A 14243-nucleotide genomic window follows, 5' to 3' on the forward strand; every position below is an offset into this window, starting at 1 on the left:
CCCCCTTGCCTTTAAAAGCAGATCTACAAGATAAAAAAAATTGCACCACTGAAATTGAGATAATAGTTGTCATATTTTATAAATACCAAGATGTTAATGAAAAAGAAAGTTTATAGGGAACAGACATTGGTTTTGAAATAGTGGGTACAGATTTTTAGGCTTAGACTTGTGGTTGTTTTCATGTCTGTAATGTCTCAGGGTAGAGACTGAGTAGAAGTCTATAGAAGTCTGGGCTACCTCAGTGCAACAGTAGGTTGGGCCTTTAGTTGATATAGTGAGGCCAGAATGAGGATTTGGGGGGGGGTGGTTTCACAAAACAGTGAAACCCACACAGATGGTGCCTGTCCTTCAAGGAAGGTCCACAAAACAGTGGAGAACATGCAGGTCATTAAAAGAGTTTTGCACAGCACTACCAAGGCTGCTCATGCCAGGAGAGCTCTGCAGACCCCTTGGCTGGTCACAAATATGGATTAATTTTCATGTTATTTACTTAGGTTTTGTCTTTATGCCCAAAGCAAAGGGATCTCCTTCCTGGAAGATCGCTGTGGACAGGAGTGACCCTAACAGGACAGTCCTTTACGGCGACTGGAGCCAGGAGTGAGGAATCTGCAGCTCTGTTCCACAGCCTGAGCTTGCTGCCAGCGCAGATGGTGTCAGCGCGGTCCCAGCCGCACCGCGGCTCCGCTGGCTCCGGGCAGCCCGGGGCCCGCAGCTCTGCCGCTCCCGGAGCGGGCTCCGCGGGCCGGGCCGGGCCCCGTGCTGCTGCCGCCACCTCAGTCCGTGCGGGTGAGCCCCAGGCGCTTGCGGATGAAGGCGGCGATCAGCCGCTGCGGCCGCTGCTGGTACTCCCACAGCACCTCGTGGGACGCCCGGATCTGGTCCCCCTCCAGCCGGTCCAGGAGCGCCACGCACACGACAGCGGCTGCGGGGGGACGGAGCGCGGTCAGCTCGCGGCCGGGCCCCGGGCGGAGCGGGCCCTCCTGCCCGGCCCTCACGGCCCTCCCGCCCGGCCCTCACGGCCCTCCTGGCCGGCCCTCACGGCCCTCCTGCCCGGCCCTCACGGCCCTCACGGCCGGAGCCGGGAGCCGCGGCTCCGCTGCCCCCAAACCCTCAGGAGCTGCGGCAGTACGGCCGGGACGGGGCCAGGAGGGGCGGGAAGGGAGCGAGCTGTTGGTTGGTCCAGCGCGCACTCCTAATGCACGCTTGGGTTTTATTGAACTATGAAATTTGCTTTAGTGTTCTTTTCTAGATAAAATCGTTAAGGATGTGTGTTTGGCCCTCTGACACAGAACAGGACCCTTAGAGGGGGTTTAGCCTGTGTCTGGGGAGGAGGTGGAAGCGACAAGACTCACCTTTGAGGCCGCACAGTCCACACAGGGCAGCGAATGCAGTGGACTCCATCTCAATATTCCTCACACCGGCCTCATAAGCCCTCCTTAAGTACTCCAACTTTTTTTCACTGGAAAAAGAGCATAATGCACCATCTAATCTCCCCTGACCTGGAAAGGAAGCAGAGAACTGTCACTGTTGGCCTTGCATGGCGTCATGGAGCACAGTTGCAAATGGGAAGTCCAGCAGTGCCCACAAAGTTTTCCTGTGAGCAGGTGGATAATTCGTATTCCCCTCAGTGTTAAAGCCATGGAGATGTGTCTTTGCGTAGGGGAAAGGTGGGAGGTACCAGCGGATGCTGTGGTCTGTGGGGACATGCCATTGCTGCATATCAGCTGTGAAAGTCTGCCAGGTTAAATCCCAAAAATGCCAACTGGCTGCAGAAGAGGTGCAACAAGCTGTGCAGAATGGGAACACTGAGGAGAGGAAACCCCTTTAATGTGGGTTTAATTTTTCTGCAGGGGCTGCTGGGGATGGAAGCTGGAGCTGCTTACAGAGGCATTCGGGGTGTGGGCAGCACCAGTGTGGTCGGGGAGCTGGTCCCAGGGCACTGGTGCTCCCCTACTGCAGCTCCAGGTACTGCTGCAGGCAGGACGAAGGCTGTGTTCAGTGAGGGCAGCCATGCTGAGCCTCCCCTGCAGGTGCTCTGGCTGTCCTGCTGTGCCTCAGAGCAGACCTGTGCCCCGTGCAGCTCCTCCTCTTGCACTGTCTGAAGGCCCTGGGCAGGCAAATGCTTACCTGTGGCTGGCCAGCCTGGGCTGCCCTTCAGTTTATTGCTGCTCCTACTTTAATCCTCTCAAATGGATTTTGTTTAAATAAAATATGGACTCGAGCAATACACAGATGGCTGCAGCTGCAAGCAGATCTAAAGGCTTATAAATAGTGCTCAGATTATTTATTCTTCATTTATTACATTTCATCTACTCTGCAATCAGCATTTAATTTTGCAAAGGAAATGGTTCCAGAGTAACCAAAGTTTGTTTATGGAAATCTCACAGGCAACCTAATGTTTTCCTAGTGTTTGATAGTTCTGAAGTGACAATCTTGCAGTAGGGGAACAGCTTGGTGGCAAACTCAGCAAGGTGCAAGCAGTGGTACTGTGTGTTCTGAGGGTGCCTCCTGCTCTGCCTGGGCCCCCCACCACCATGTGGGTCTCTGCCTGCAGCCCTTCTAGGGCCTGGGTTCCCTGGATAGCTTTGTCCACGGAGGAGTAGAAAGACGTGGCATTATGTGTGGTGAGGAAGGACAGACAAAGCTGGTTTTACCTTCGTAGAAGTCGTAGGTGCACATGGTATGGCCAATGAGTGTGGGGAAGTCAGGAATGTCCCTGCTGCAGGCGAGCAGCTCCTCCGCAAGGTCCTTGTCCAGCTCGGTGCTCCGCACCACCACATCGTCCAGCACCACCTGCTCAAAACGTGGCCGGAAGGAGGAGTCCACGGCCGTGTCAGTGATCACAACAGACCCAGCCTTGATCCCTGTGGAAATGGAAGCTGAGGTTGCTAGGGCTCATAACACCTGTGGCCTGCTGCCAAACCTCAACACAAGAGGAAAATCTCAATAGATCTATGTGTGCTTGCAGGGCTCTTCTTTTTAGCCAATAAAGAAGATGTCAGAGAATAATTGAAATTCATGAAGTAGCACGGATGCACCAGTAAAATGTACAGAATCAGCACCAGGTAAGTGATTGTGAGAATGTGCTGAGTGACAGGAGTTTAGCTGCTTCTGACTTGCAGGGATCCTGTACCCCCCTACCAGCTTGTGCAGGGATGGGATGGGCAGCACCACTACCACAGCCAGGAGACACGGATTCATTTGGGTCTCCTCTAATCCAGGTTTTCTTCTTGGAAAGTGACACAGGGCTGTAGTGGAATCAAGGCCTTTGTACACTCTGAGGATGTGCACTCTGCCAAACCAGTCATCACAAGTTCTCTGTGTTTGACCCAAAACAAAATACCGTGATGGATATTTAGAGACCTGGAAAAATGCTGAAGTTCAGAGCTGCATGACCTATTGCTGAGAGTTCTTTTTAGTAATGGCTGTTTTGCTCTGAAGAAAGACCATGAATCGCTTACCTAAGCCCCCAGAAGTACCCATGCGTATAATAGTAACGTCCCGGCATTTTGCGTGGTGCAGCAGTTTGATCAGCTCATGGAGCATTATGGAAATGGAAGGGATGCCCATTCCATGCTGTTGGAAGGAGAGAAAAGAGAAACATCAGTCCCCACAAGGCTGTAGCAGGTGACAGGTACGTGACTGCAACAAGCTCAGGGTTGTGCTGTGGCCTCTTCTGCTGATGATGCCAACAGCAATTTTTTTGAGGGGGAAGAGACGTCTTGGGGTCTTTTTAGTCTGTCCAGGTGAGGTGTCTAACCTCTTCTCCTCCCCTCGATGCTTTAAAGGTTCTTCACGTTAGTAGAGCTGGTGTTCATCCCCGGGGACCCTGTGCAGGCACACAGATGGTGCCTGTCCTTCAAGGGAGGTCCACAAACACATCCCAACATCTGAATGCTCCCAGACCTTCCCCATGCATTGCCAGTCCTTACACCATGTGCTGACTCGCACTATGTTGTGTCCTGCTCGTGCTCTGGGAGTGGTGAATTTCAGGGAGAACAACCTGAGCCTTCCCTTCTCCATGTGCCTTCCTGCCTGTCCTCACCCCACACAGGAGCATCTCTGCAACATTGCTGGGCACAATGGACAATGGAAGGGTTTGTGTCCCTCGGTGAGGACAGGCTTCAGGGTCAGGTGTTTGCTGTGTGCCTTGCAGGCTGCCTGTCCCTCTTCCTGGCTGACATTTCCTGCCCTGCTGCCCTTCTGTCCCCAGCCCCTGCCTGGTTACCGCTGGCTCCCCGCTGCTGGCTTGTTCCCATCCTCCACAGACAATACTGCCTCACTCCCATCTCTGCTGCTGCTCCCCAAGGCTGGCAGAAGTTCTGCAGGTCTGGAGCTGCTGGAGCTTTTGCTGCATCTGCCCAGTGCTCTGTTGCTTGGTCATCTGTCTTATGCTCCGTTGCTAGACCAACATCCTTTTCTTAGCTTTACTTTTAACTACAAAAAGTGTTTGTTGCTGTGGAGTTTGGTGTTTCCTCTTGAAAATGCCTCACATTTTTTGGTTTTGCTATCACCTTCAAAAACCTGAAGGAAGCATGTATAGAAGCTCCATTGATTAAGGTACACAGCCAGTTTTTGTGTTGCATTGTCTCCTTTCTCTTTGCTGTGAGACCAATGCTCTGTTTGCCTTGTATCATGTTTTAAATATGAAACCTTTTTGCATGTTGTTATTCTGGAACATCAGCCTGGCTTATTTGCCGATGCCTAAAAAATTAATTCTCATTGTAAATATTCAGAGCTGAATCTGTGTTCCTGCCCCTGTATGTTTGAGCTCAGTTGTGTTTCTAAGCAACTTGCAGAAATGTGATGTTGGCAGCAGCTCTGCATGATGCTTCTCAGGGCAGCCATGTGCTCTGCCCCGTGTCCCCTTCTGCACTGGCCAAAGCTGGTGCATGGCCACAAGTTCAGTGAGGGTTTGCTTCTGGCTGTGTCACTGCTGCTGCCAGGCTGGGGAACAGCAAATCTTGTGGCAGTTGTCCCCCTTGGATCCTCTCAGATTGATTCCCTTAGGCTTGATTCCCTTGGTCAGGATTGGTTTGGTTTTGTCAGAGGGACGAAACACGAGCTCTGTTGTGTGAGTGATTCCATCTGCTGTGAATCACACTTCAGACTAATCTTGTGCCTGAAGAAATGGTGTCAGGACCAAACTTTTGGGTGTGAATGCTCCCCAGCACAGCCTGTGTTTGCTTTTTCCTTTGTTCAGAGCCAAAAATCCTGCTCTGAAAGATTAATTAATAATAAGGCCAGATTTTTCTTTTAGAGCTTGTATCAATGTAATACTCCCAGCAGCATTTCATAGTTCATGTGTGGTGAGAAGTGGTTTTGCCTTCCGAACTGAGCTGAGCAGAACATGTGCATGTCTGTTGTTAATGTGGCCCTTTCCAAATGGAGAGTGCAGGTGCTGGGGAGTGCTATTCAAACAGGAGCAGCTTTGCCATGGCTGAGGTTGCACTGGTGGTAGTGGCTGAACAGTGAAAAGAGGAAAAAGCTCTGCTGGTGGGTGCTGGGGGAGGTGAGGGCATGTGAGGGAGAGGTCACGGCAGCCCCGTCCCTGTGCCGGAGCAGACGGACCCCGCCAGCAGCAGCCCCCGGGGCCCCGAGAGCGCGGCGCGGAACTCACGCTGATGGAGAGCACGGGCCCTGCCCGGTACATGGCGTAGCGGTCCGACCCCGCGCAGATGTCAGCCACGTCCTCCCCGGCACCCGCCAGCCCCAGCTCCCGCTGCATGAACTGGGCAAACGCCCGCATCCTGTTCGGGCTGCCGCCAACGCAGACAAACTGCAATAAAATACCAGCGTGTTGGTACTTAGCTAGAACAAGTACCCCCAGTCAGCCTGAACGTGGTGGTGGTGGCCGTGCCAGGTGTTGCGATGGGATGGCATAGTTTGCCTCAGGTACCCCGATCCTTACCAGGTGCCAATCACCTCTCCTTCCCCCACCCTGACCCCTGCTGAGTGCTGTCTGTCACACCTGGCATTCCAGAAGGGCATCGAGTGATTGGCAGAGTTCAAAAGATGCCCTGCATCCGTGGGGGCCATTGGCCCACCCAGGTGTTCCGTGCACCTGAGATCTGCCCACCCTGCACCTGGTTGGTGGGATCCCTACCCCTTCCCTCCCCCTCTCCCTGAGTTAAAAGAGCCAGCAACCATGCAGTTCGGATGGTTCTGTTGGAGCTGTTACAGGATTCAGAAGCATGCAGGTCAGATTGAAACCCTCCTGCAGAACCCGACTCCTTTTCCTTCACCTCGCCTTAAAGCATCTGCACAGAGGTAAACTGGAGCTTTGCATGTCTGGACTCGTCTCTAGTGCCCAGCTGCAGCATCCAGCAAAGCCAGAGGTGTCTCTGAGGTGAAAACACCACAGTTGCCGCCTTCCAGTCAAGCAGCAGAGGCTGCTCAAGCCGGACAAGCCCCATCTGGATATATTGGTAATTATTCCAAAAGCCAGGCACATCTTCCCAGACAAAGCAGTGGGATGCCACTTCCTCACCATCAATTGGAACGCCTGAGGGTCACAAAACCAGGAGTTAACATGAAACCCAGACTGTCACTCTGGCAGGGTGGCAACTACCCTGGGTGTGGGCAGCCATACAGCTGCCCATACTTGGGTATCAGTCCTAGGCAAGAAAATCTAAAATAATTCTGCAAATTTGAGCTGGTAGTATCACCACTGATAGCAAAGCAAGCCCAGATGTTGGAGGAGCTCATTGGTTAATTTATTCTATGAACAATGCTGACTGCAATTAGTGAGTACTGCTGATGGCACAGAGGCCATAAAGTCAGGGAGTAAAAAGGACAAATTTTACATATTAAAAGGAAATATGCTTGCTGAAGGTAGGAGGAGGATGAGTGTGCAGCTGCCAGGGCAGTGCTGATCCTGCTGCCAGGGTGCAGGGCACAGGAGCCCACGCTGTGCTGTGCAAGGCTGCTCCAGCCCTGGGCACTGAGGCTCTTCCCCCGCACAACTAGGGAAAGACTCTGGTTTGAAATTAAGGAGGATGCCATAGTGACAAGTCAGTTTTGACAGCAGGTCTCAGCCAAAACTGATATGACATTCTCCTTCCCTTGTCTCCAGTAGATGATGATCAAGATTCTTTGGACAAATGCCTCTTCTGTCTGTCCCCCAACAGGGGGCCAATATTAAATCAGGTTTTACAGAGCTACAGGTTTTTAAAAGGATAATTTTCTGTTGTGATTTCTGCCCAATACAAACAAGGACAGACAACCTCCTTGCCCAGGCTGCTTTGGCTATGGAGTCCCTTAGCTGAGCAGCCAGACCCCACCCCATGGAGCTTTGGCAGCAGCTGGGCCGAGCATGGGCTGGCAGCACCATGGCATGCACAGCTGGAGAGCCTGTGCAGGGGGGAGCTGCTGCCCCGCTTTTGGACCTGCTCTTTACCTTTATGTCCCCAAACATTGCTGGCAGGTTGTGCGTCTTCGTTCCCAAGTCCAGGTGGTACAGGACATCCTCTTCCATCAGGTCCAGGTGTGGGTTTTTAACAAGGACAAGCCCACTCCTGCAGGGAGACAATGAGGAGATGGGTTGGGGCATCAGGCTGTGCCCCCAGGGAGGGGGACAGGCAGAAGTGGGGCACAGGGCAGCCTGAAAGCTCCACAAGGGTGCACACAGCCCTGGTGTTGGAGAAGGGATGGGACAGGGACAAGGGACAAGCCAGCTGTGTGTGGTGTTTGGACCAGCTGTCTTTCTGCTCCAGGTAACCTCTTTGACATGTCTGTTATTATATCTATGTATTTGGCAAAAAATATGTCTCAGTATTTATCAATTTTGTCAACAGCTACTTAGCTCTTTCCTTCATAGGGTTTTGTCAGCAATGTCCGGGGGTGATATACTGTGCTATTTTCTATGTGACAGTTTATTAAGCTTTTAGCAAATCAGGATTTCACACTTGTCCTAAATAACTGTCTTGCAGGGTGAGTGCAGACACTGCAGGCAGCCAGAGGCCAGCTTGCTGTCCCTTTCCACCTGCTGTAAGAGATGGGAAGCAACTAACAGTGCAGGTTACTTTTATAAATGAGGCTTAAATGAAACCCAGAAAACATTTTTCTTCTCTTATTAAAACAGATTCAGATGTTCCCGTTACTCACCTCGAGTAACCTGTTGTTTCGGTCATAGCAGCTCTGCCAGAGTCAGCTGAAAGTGATACTCTGCCAAAAAGGTAAGGAAAACACTGCCTGTGTTCTCAGCTGTTGAGGTTTAGCGTGCAGAAGAGGTTTCAAGGGGCTCTGCAGGGGGTTAAATACCTCCTGTGCTTTGTGCAGCTCCCAAGGTCAACAGTGGCCAGTCCCCCCCGCCCCACTGCCTGCTCCTGTGTGCCAAGGTTCCTCCTTGGCTGGCATGGTTCCTCCCAGACTGGCTTTTTGGGCAGGTGCGTCACCAGTAACCTTGACTGGTGGCCCTGGGGCCGGGGCCAGTGGCCTGCTGGCCCTCTGGTGACGTTGTGCCCTCTGGCCGGTGGGAAGGGCACCAACCATGTGGCTGCACATGTGCTCCCTGGGGAGATGGTTTGTCCGAGCTGGATGTTGCTATGCTCCCACCTTGGCCTGTGTTTCTTTGGCCCTGGGGACTGAAGGACACGACAGCCTGGCCCCTGCTGCTGGCCTGAACACTTCTGCCAGCTGAGCCATTCTCTGGCCCCAGCAGGTGCAAATCCAAAACATCCCTGCATTTGTCTGGGGTGCACAAAGCTGGAATTTGGGCTGTAGCCAACTTCCAGTCCTGCTCAGCACAGCTCCTGGACCACAGCCTGGCCTGGGGAGGCTAATTTCACTCTCAGCAATGCCCAGACAGCACTCACTGTTTGCTCTCATGGTCCACCCAGCCCCGTCTCAGCCCAGGAGCCCGTCAGAACAGTGCTCTGTGTGCCAGGGACAGCCTTGCACAGCTCCCAGCCCAGGGCAGCCAGAGTGCTGGTGGGACTGTGGGATGAGCGTGTGATGCTCCTGCAGGAGCAGGAGGAGACTGGAGATAGTGCTCCTGCTTCCTGTCCCAGTGACAGGAGGCACTGCCCTGGAAGGTATTTCAGGCAGCTGCTGGAGGGGCAGAATCTGGCATTTGCTGTTGACCTCTGGGAATTGTCAATGGAAGCTCTGATAATTAGAGAAGTGATAGGTAATTAATTATTGGGTGAAAGCACATTGTGTAGGGCTCACTTGCACCCTGCATTCAGGCAGTGAGGCAGTCCTGTTTTCCTAATGGGGAGGGACAGAAATTGTTATAACTGAGGAAGTCTTTCCCTGAGTGCCCATTTTGCTACCCAAATTTACTTTAAATTGCAAAACCCTGTATAAAAATAAGCAAACACTGCAAGCCAGTGGCCTGGGAACATGTAAGTTGGGTACCTTGCCCAAGACAGGGTCAGGATAGCTCTGAGAAGGGGAAGGAGCAGAGCTCTCAGGGATATTTCAGGCTTGCTGGAGTCATACCAAGGCAGGCTGGAAGGATTTCTCTGCTCTGATGAAGTTCTCCCTTCCTGGATGCTGTTCACATATGCCTGCCAAAAATGACTTATTACTGGCGCTCCACAGCACTCCTGAAGAATGAGGATCTGGAGTCTCTTCTCCCTTTCAGAAAGCACCAGATTTCTGCGAGGGGCACAGAAAAAGTTTCTTTGGGGCTGCACACACCTTCTGCCTCCCGAAGTCACTTGGTGCGATTGCTGTGGTTTCAGGTGCACAGTGGATTGTGCAGTGGGCTCCATGCAGAGCTTCCAGTCGTGTCCAGTGAGAGTTACCTGATCTGGGAACAAGCAGAAGGTTTGCTGCTGTTTGCCAGAGGTGGCTGTTAATGCTCTGGAGGAGGTGGGATCAGGCTGAGGCTTCCTGTGGATTCTCCTCCTTCTCCGGTCTTATTTGTTTGGAGGAATGTGAGGCCCTGGCCCTGCATCCACCTCCAGCGTGGCTGGGCAGGACTTTCATCAGGGATGAAAGGGTTCAGCAGAATGGTGGATGGATGTGGGGACAGATGGGCAGACAGCTGGACACCTGACTGACTCTGGGGCAGGGCATGAGCGTTCCCACATGCTGCCTGGGCTGGTAAAGGCAGTGCTTCCATGTCTCCCCTTTCTCTGCCTGCCATCCATGGCAGAGTATTTCTGGGCATACCTGGAAGGGTTCACACCTGCATGGTTCAAACCATCCCATGATAAAACAATTTTCCCAAGCACATGGACAACTTCTTAAATATTTTCTTATGAAAAATAGTGTTCTAGCACAACCAGCTGGTACATCCCTGCCTGGTGGTCAGCAAAGCCCCTGCCCTGCCCTGCTGCAGCCTCTGCCCCTGGTGTGCTCTGTCCCAGGCAGGGACCTCCCCTATGCTGGCCAGAGGGGCTAGATTTTGGAGGGTGTTCCTGCTGAGCGAGCAGGGACAGAGTCCCCTGGAGCCACAGCTCTGTCTGGAATGTCAGGCTGAGAACTGGTGGGCAAGCAATGTTCCTGCAGTGTTTGTCCCTGCTGTGCCCAAGGTAAAAGGAGCCAGTGTGTTCTGTTTAAGTAAACATGATTGCACCGAGGGAAATGGTTGCATTGTGCTTTTGACTTCCCAGAAGTGACGTTGAAGAGAAGGGACAGCAGCCACCATCGAGACCATTCAGGTTTCAGGGCCTGTCTGGCTCAGGTCAGCTCCCCGCCTGGCCAATATGAGCAGTCCCTCACCTTTGGTTCCTGTATCCATGATTATTTTTCCCATGGTTGTTTTTCTTTGGGATGGCTTCAATTAAATCCCAAACCGAAGTGTGGCTGTTCTTTTCCTGTCTCTCCTGCTTTCCATGGCAGAGGCTGCAGAATAGAATGGACTAGAATAACACAGAATAGAATAGAATAGAATAGAGAATAGAATAATGGACTAGGATAGGATAAAATACTAAAATAAAATGCTTTCAGTTGAAAGGGACCTGCAGTGCTGATCTAGCCCAGCTGCTTGCCTGTTTCTCTTCCTCAAGGGAGCGTGGGGAGGTGGGGATGGTGAGAAGCAAAGAGCACTGCCCCAAGTGAGTGTTTGTTTGTGCCTGATTCAGAGCTAAATCCAGCCTCTCCAAGTGCCAGGCAGTGGAGCTGTTACCATATGTGCTAGAGGATGACAAATAAAGCACGATGAAGTATACGGCAGAATAACATATGGCAGTGTAGACAGGCTCTCAGCAAGGGAAGAGATGGGGAGAGCCAGCGCTCCCCGCGCCCATCCGACACCTCTTGTCATGTTAAATGCTATTTTAGAACAGACAGCGATGGCAGCCTGTGCGCGGCAGGGAGCTCGCACCCGCCGTGTCCTGCCAGGGCTCTGCAGCCTTGCTCCCAGCGAGCCCCGGCAGCTCCTTCTCCACTCGGCTCGTCTCTGCCTTCCCTCCCGCTGTGCTGCTGCTGCTGCAGCTCCCTGGAGCTGCTGCTGGATGAGGTATTCCAGCAGCCCGGAGCTCAGCCCTGTCTGTGGCCGCCGGGTCGGGCTGGGCAGGAGGAGCAGGTGGTGCCCGTCGCAGGAGTGAGCTCCTCCACCACCACCCCGGCAGGGCATGTGAGCCTGTGCTCGGCTGAATCATAGTTCTGCTGCAATACCAGGAGCTGAGGAACATTCACAGTCCGAGGCATGTCTTGTGCATTCCTCTAACGATGATTGCAGGCAGTCGGCATGAGGGAGCAGCAGGAGCACCGGGGAGTGTTTTACCTGACAGGAGGAAGGCCATGTGCCAGCAGCACAAAGATTTCCTGCTCCCCTTACCCAGGCTGTTCTGCGGAGCCAGGAAAGCAAAATGTGGATTTTTATCAGCTGTTTGCTCTGGCTCCGTGTTTTGCCTTGTTTATTATTGGTGTAAAGCTGCTCTTGGCATTGGGAGCAGACGGTAAAACACTCCCCAAAGGAACCAGGCTCCACGAACCCTCGGGGCACTAGAGTAACTGCAGCTTGCCAGGACATGTTTCCCCTGAGGGGAAGCACTACCGCAAAGCCATTTATTTCAGGCAGAAATCAGCTGTTTGACCTGTGTCACTATTCAGGATTTATTCAGGAGCTGCTGATCTGCCAGTCCCGTGTCACTCCACAGGAGGGGCTGAGAGTGCTGCTACTCCACTGCAGGAATGTTCCTTAGAGTTGTGGACAAGTCACTCTTCTCACCATTCCCTCTCTGCAGCCTTGCCCATGGCAGGTGGGATTCACCCTGGGAACAGGCAGGGATTTGCCTGCCCTGACCCAGGGCAGGTGGGGGGCTGTGCCCATGCTCTGGGCATCCTGCCCTGCTGGGGCTGCCCAGGAGGTGAGGACACTAGGGTGGCAGCCACGCACGTCTGCCCTTGCAGGTTCAAGGAGCACTAGGCTGGCCCTGCACACACCTTGGGAAAAGGGTTCAGCTTAGGTTTAAACCCAGTTTCTGGCTGTGGTTGGTGCTGGCTTGCTACAGGAGCAGGCCAGGCTCTGCCTGGCTCTACATGGATTGCTGCTGCCCATCCTGGACAGATGCCTTCCCTGGCCCCACATGGATTCACTTCAGCAAGAAATGTTGCTTCTGGCATCTTGCTTCTCCCAAGGCTGAGTTCCTTTCATGCCTGCAGGCAGGATGAAATTGGTGAGAAGGAAGATGAACAGTGGGGCAGTTTGGCAACAGGGACCTCTCATCTGCTCTGGGTAGGTTCCCCCTTGCCTTCCTCCATGCTGCTTTTTGTTCCCTTCACACTGCAGAGGTGAGTGAGCTGCTCCAACCCTTCCCACCCCACAGGGATGGGTGATCTACTGCCTGCTGGGAGTACCCACAGAGGTTTGTGTAAATGCAAAGAGGTTTGCTCTGTGACAGAGCAAGGGTGGGGCTCCAGAGACCAGCTATGGTGGGAGCAGACACAGAATCGGAACCTGCAAGCGAGCCCCTCTCTGCTTGCTCCCTTCCTGCCCAGTGCTGCTCTGCTCTCCAGATGGTGCCTGGGTTTTTTCTTCCTTTTTCTTTTATTTTTCTTACACGGTATTTTTATCCTTTTGTCTTTCACTCTGGGCTTGTGGGTGCCTGTTGCAGCTGCTGGTGCCTGTGGGTGCAGGCAGGAGGGAGGGCTGGGAGGAGATTCCGGCCACAATAAGGCAAATGATGCAAAGCTGAGCACAGTTCATAAAGCCATGCTGCTCGTCAAGCCCAATCACGTCTCAGAAACAGGACAAGGAACAATTTCCCATCAGGAAACATGTGAAGGCTTGGGTGGCTGAGCCCCAGCACTGTGCCCCCAAGCTGCCCTCCTTCCCGTGTGCCCCACACGGATGGAGTGCCCACAGCTAGTGCAGGGCTGGAGCATGGCAGGACATGGTCCTCAGCCCTGGCAGTGTTGTGGTCTTGGTGGCAGCTGCTGCATCACCTCATGTGCTGGATTTGCCAGGATCTGAGCTCACTGAGCACGGCTGTTCAGACATTTTCCTGCACTCCATGGGGGATTAGGGCCTTCCATGCAAGGGCAGACTTACACTGGCCCCACTATTTCAAAATGAAGCATCCAGACCCTACTTTATGCAACTTTATTGTGATGGAAACAGCTAAAGGGAAAAAATGCTGGTTCCAGAGGAGGCACTTAATTCTGCTGATGCTGGCTCTGCATTTCAGGGCCTTGTGGAGAGACATGGAAGACCCCAGCAAAACCATCCCTGCCTTTCCTCCCTCTTCCCTCCACCCAGGTAAACCAAGACGGTTTGAAGTCTGGTTGGTTTTTTTTCTTTTTTCAAACAATTCCTTTCCTTTTCCCTGTGTTTATCATATTTTCTGTCTCTGTGTCCTTTCTCCTTCTCCTCTGGGAAGGCTGGAGAGGGAGAGTTTGTTCTGCACCCCTCCCTGACCTGCTGTCATGCTCGACCGACATGGGAGACTGAGCCCCCAGGCACTGGGCCAGCACAGGGCAGGCAGAGACCATGGAGCGGGAGACAGGTGTGAGAAGCATGATAGGGGTTAAAAATAATCACATGAAAATCAAAGTGGTCTCTTGCAGCCTTCAAGACAGGTCTCTGCCTTTCTCTGCAACTCTGAGCACCAAGGACCTTGATGCAAGTAAGGGATCTGGCACCTCCATGCTTCACCAAAGTTTTTAAGGTTTAAAACCACCATGCTCAGGTGTGCAGACCGTGGGGCAGGGCTGGGTGGGATGGCACTTCTGGGTGTGCTGCCAGAGGAGATGCTCAGCAGGAGCATCTCTGTGCAGGGCCCCCTTGCTGGGCTGAGGGCTCCGGTGGGTGCCCAGTGGCTCTGTGCAGGTGCTGAGGGCATGGG

General features: G+C 53.1%; 1 protein-coding gene across 1 annotated transcript; it reads right to left on the reverse strand.

The window, feature by feature from the left end:
- Positions 1 to 60: 60 nt before the first annotated feature.
- On the reverse strand, positions 61 to 8235 carry UPP2 (uridine phosphorylase 2). The gene is made up of 7 exons (XM_059852426.1): positions 8107 to 8235; positions 7400 to 7517; positions 5621 to 5779; positions 3462 to 3576; positions 2655 to 2864; positions 1353 to 1499; positions 61 to 922 (listed from the first exon to the last, which is right to left on the reverse strand). The coding sequence occupies exons 1-7, from the start codon at positions 8130 to 8132 to the stop codon at positions 774 to 776; spliced, it is 924 nt and encodes a 307-aa protein (XP_059708409.1). The 5' UTR covers positions 8133 to 8235; the 3' UTR covers positions 61 to 773.
- Between the last annotated feature and the right edge of the window lie 6008 nt (positions 8236 to 14243).

Source organism: Haemorhous mexicanus, chromosome 8 (genome assembly GCF_027477595.1).
Source record: "Haemorhous mexicanus isolate bHaeMex1 chromosome 8, bHaeMex1.pri, whole genome shotgun sequence".
Classification (NCBI taxonomy): Eukaryota; Metazoa; Chordata; class Aves; order Passeriformes; family Fringillidae; genus Haemorhous; species Haemorhous mexicanus.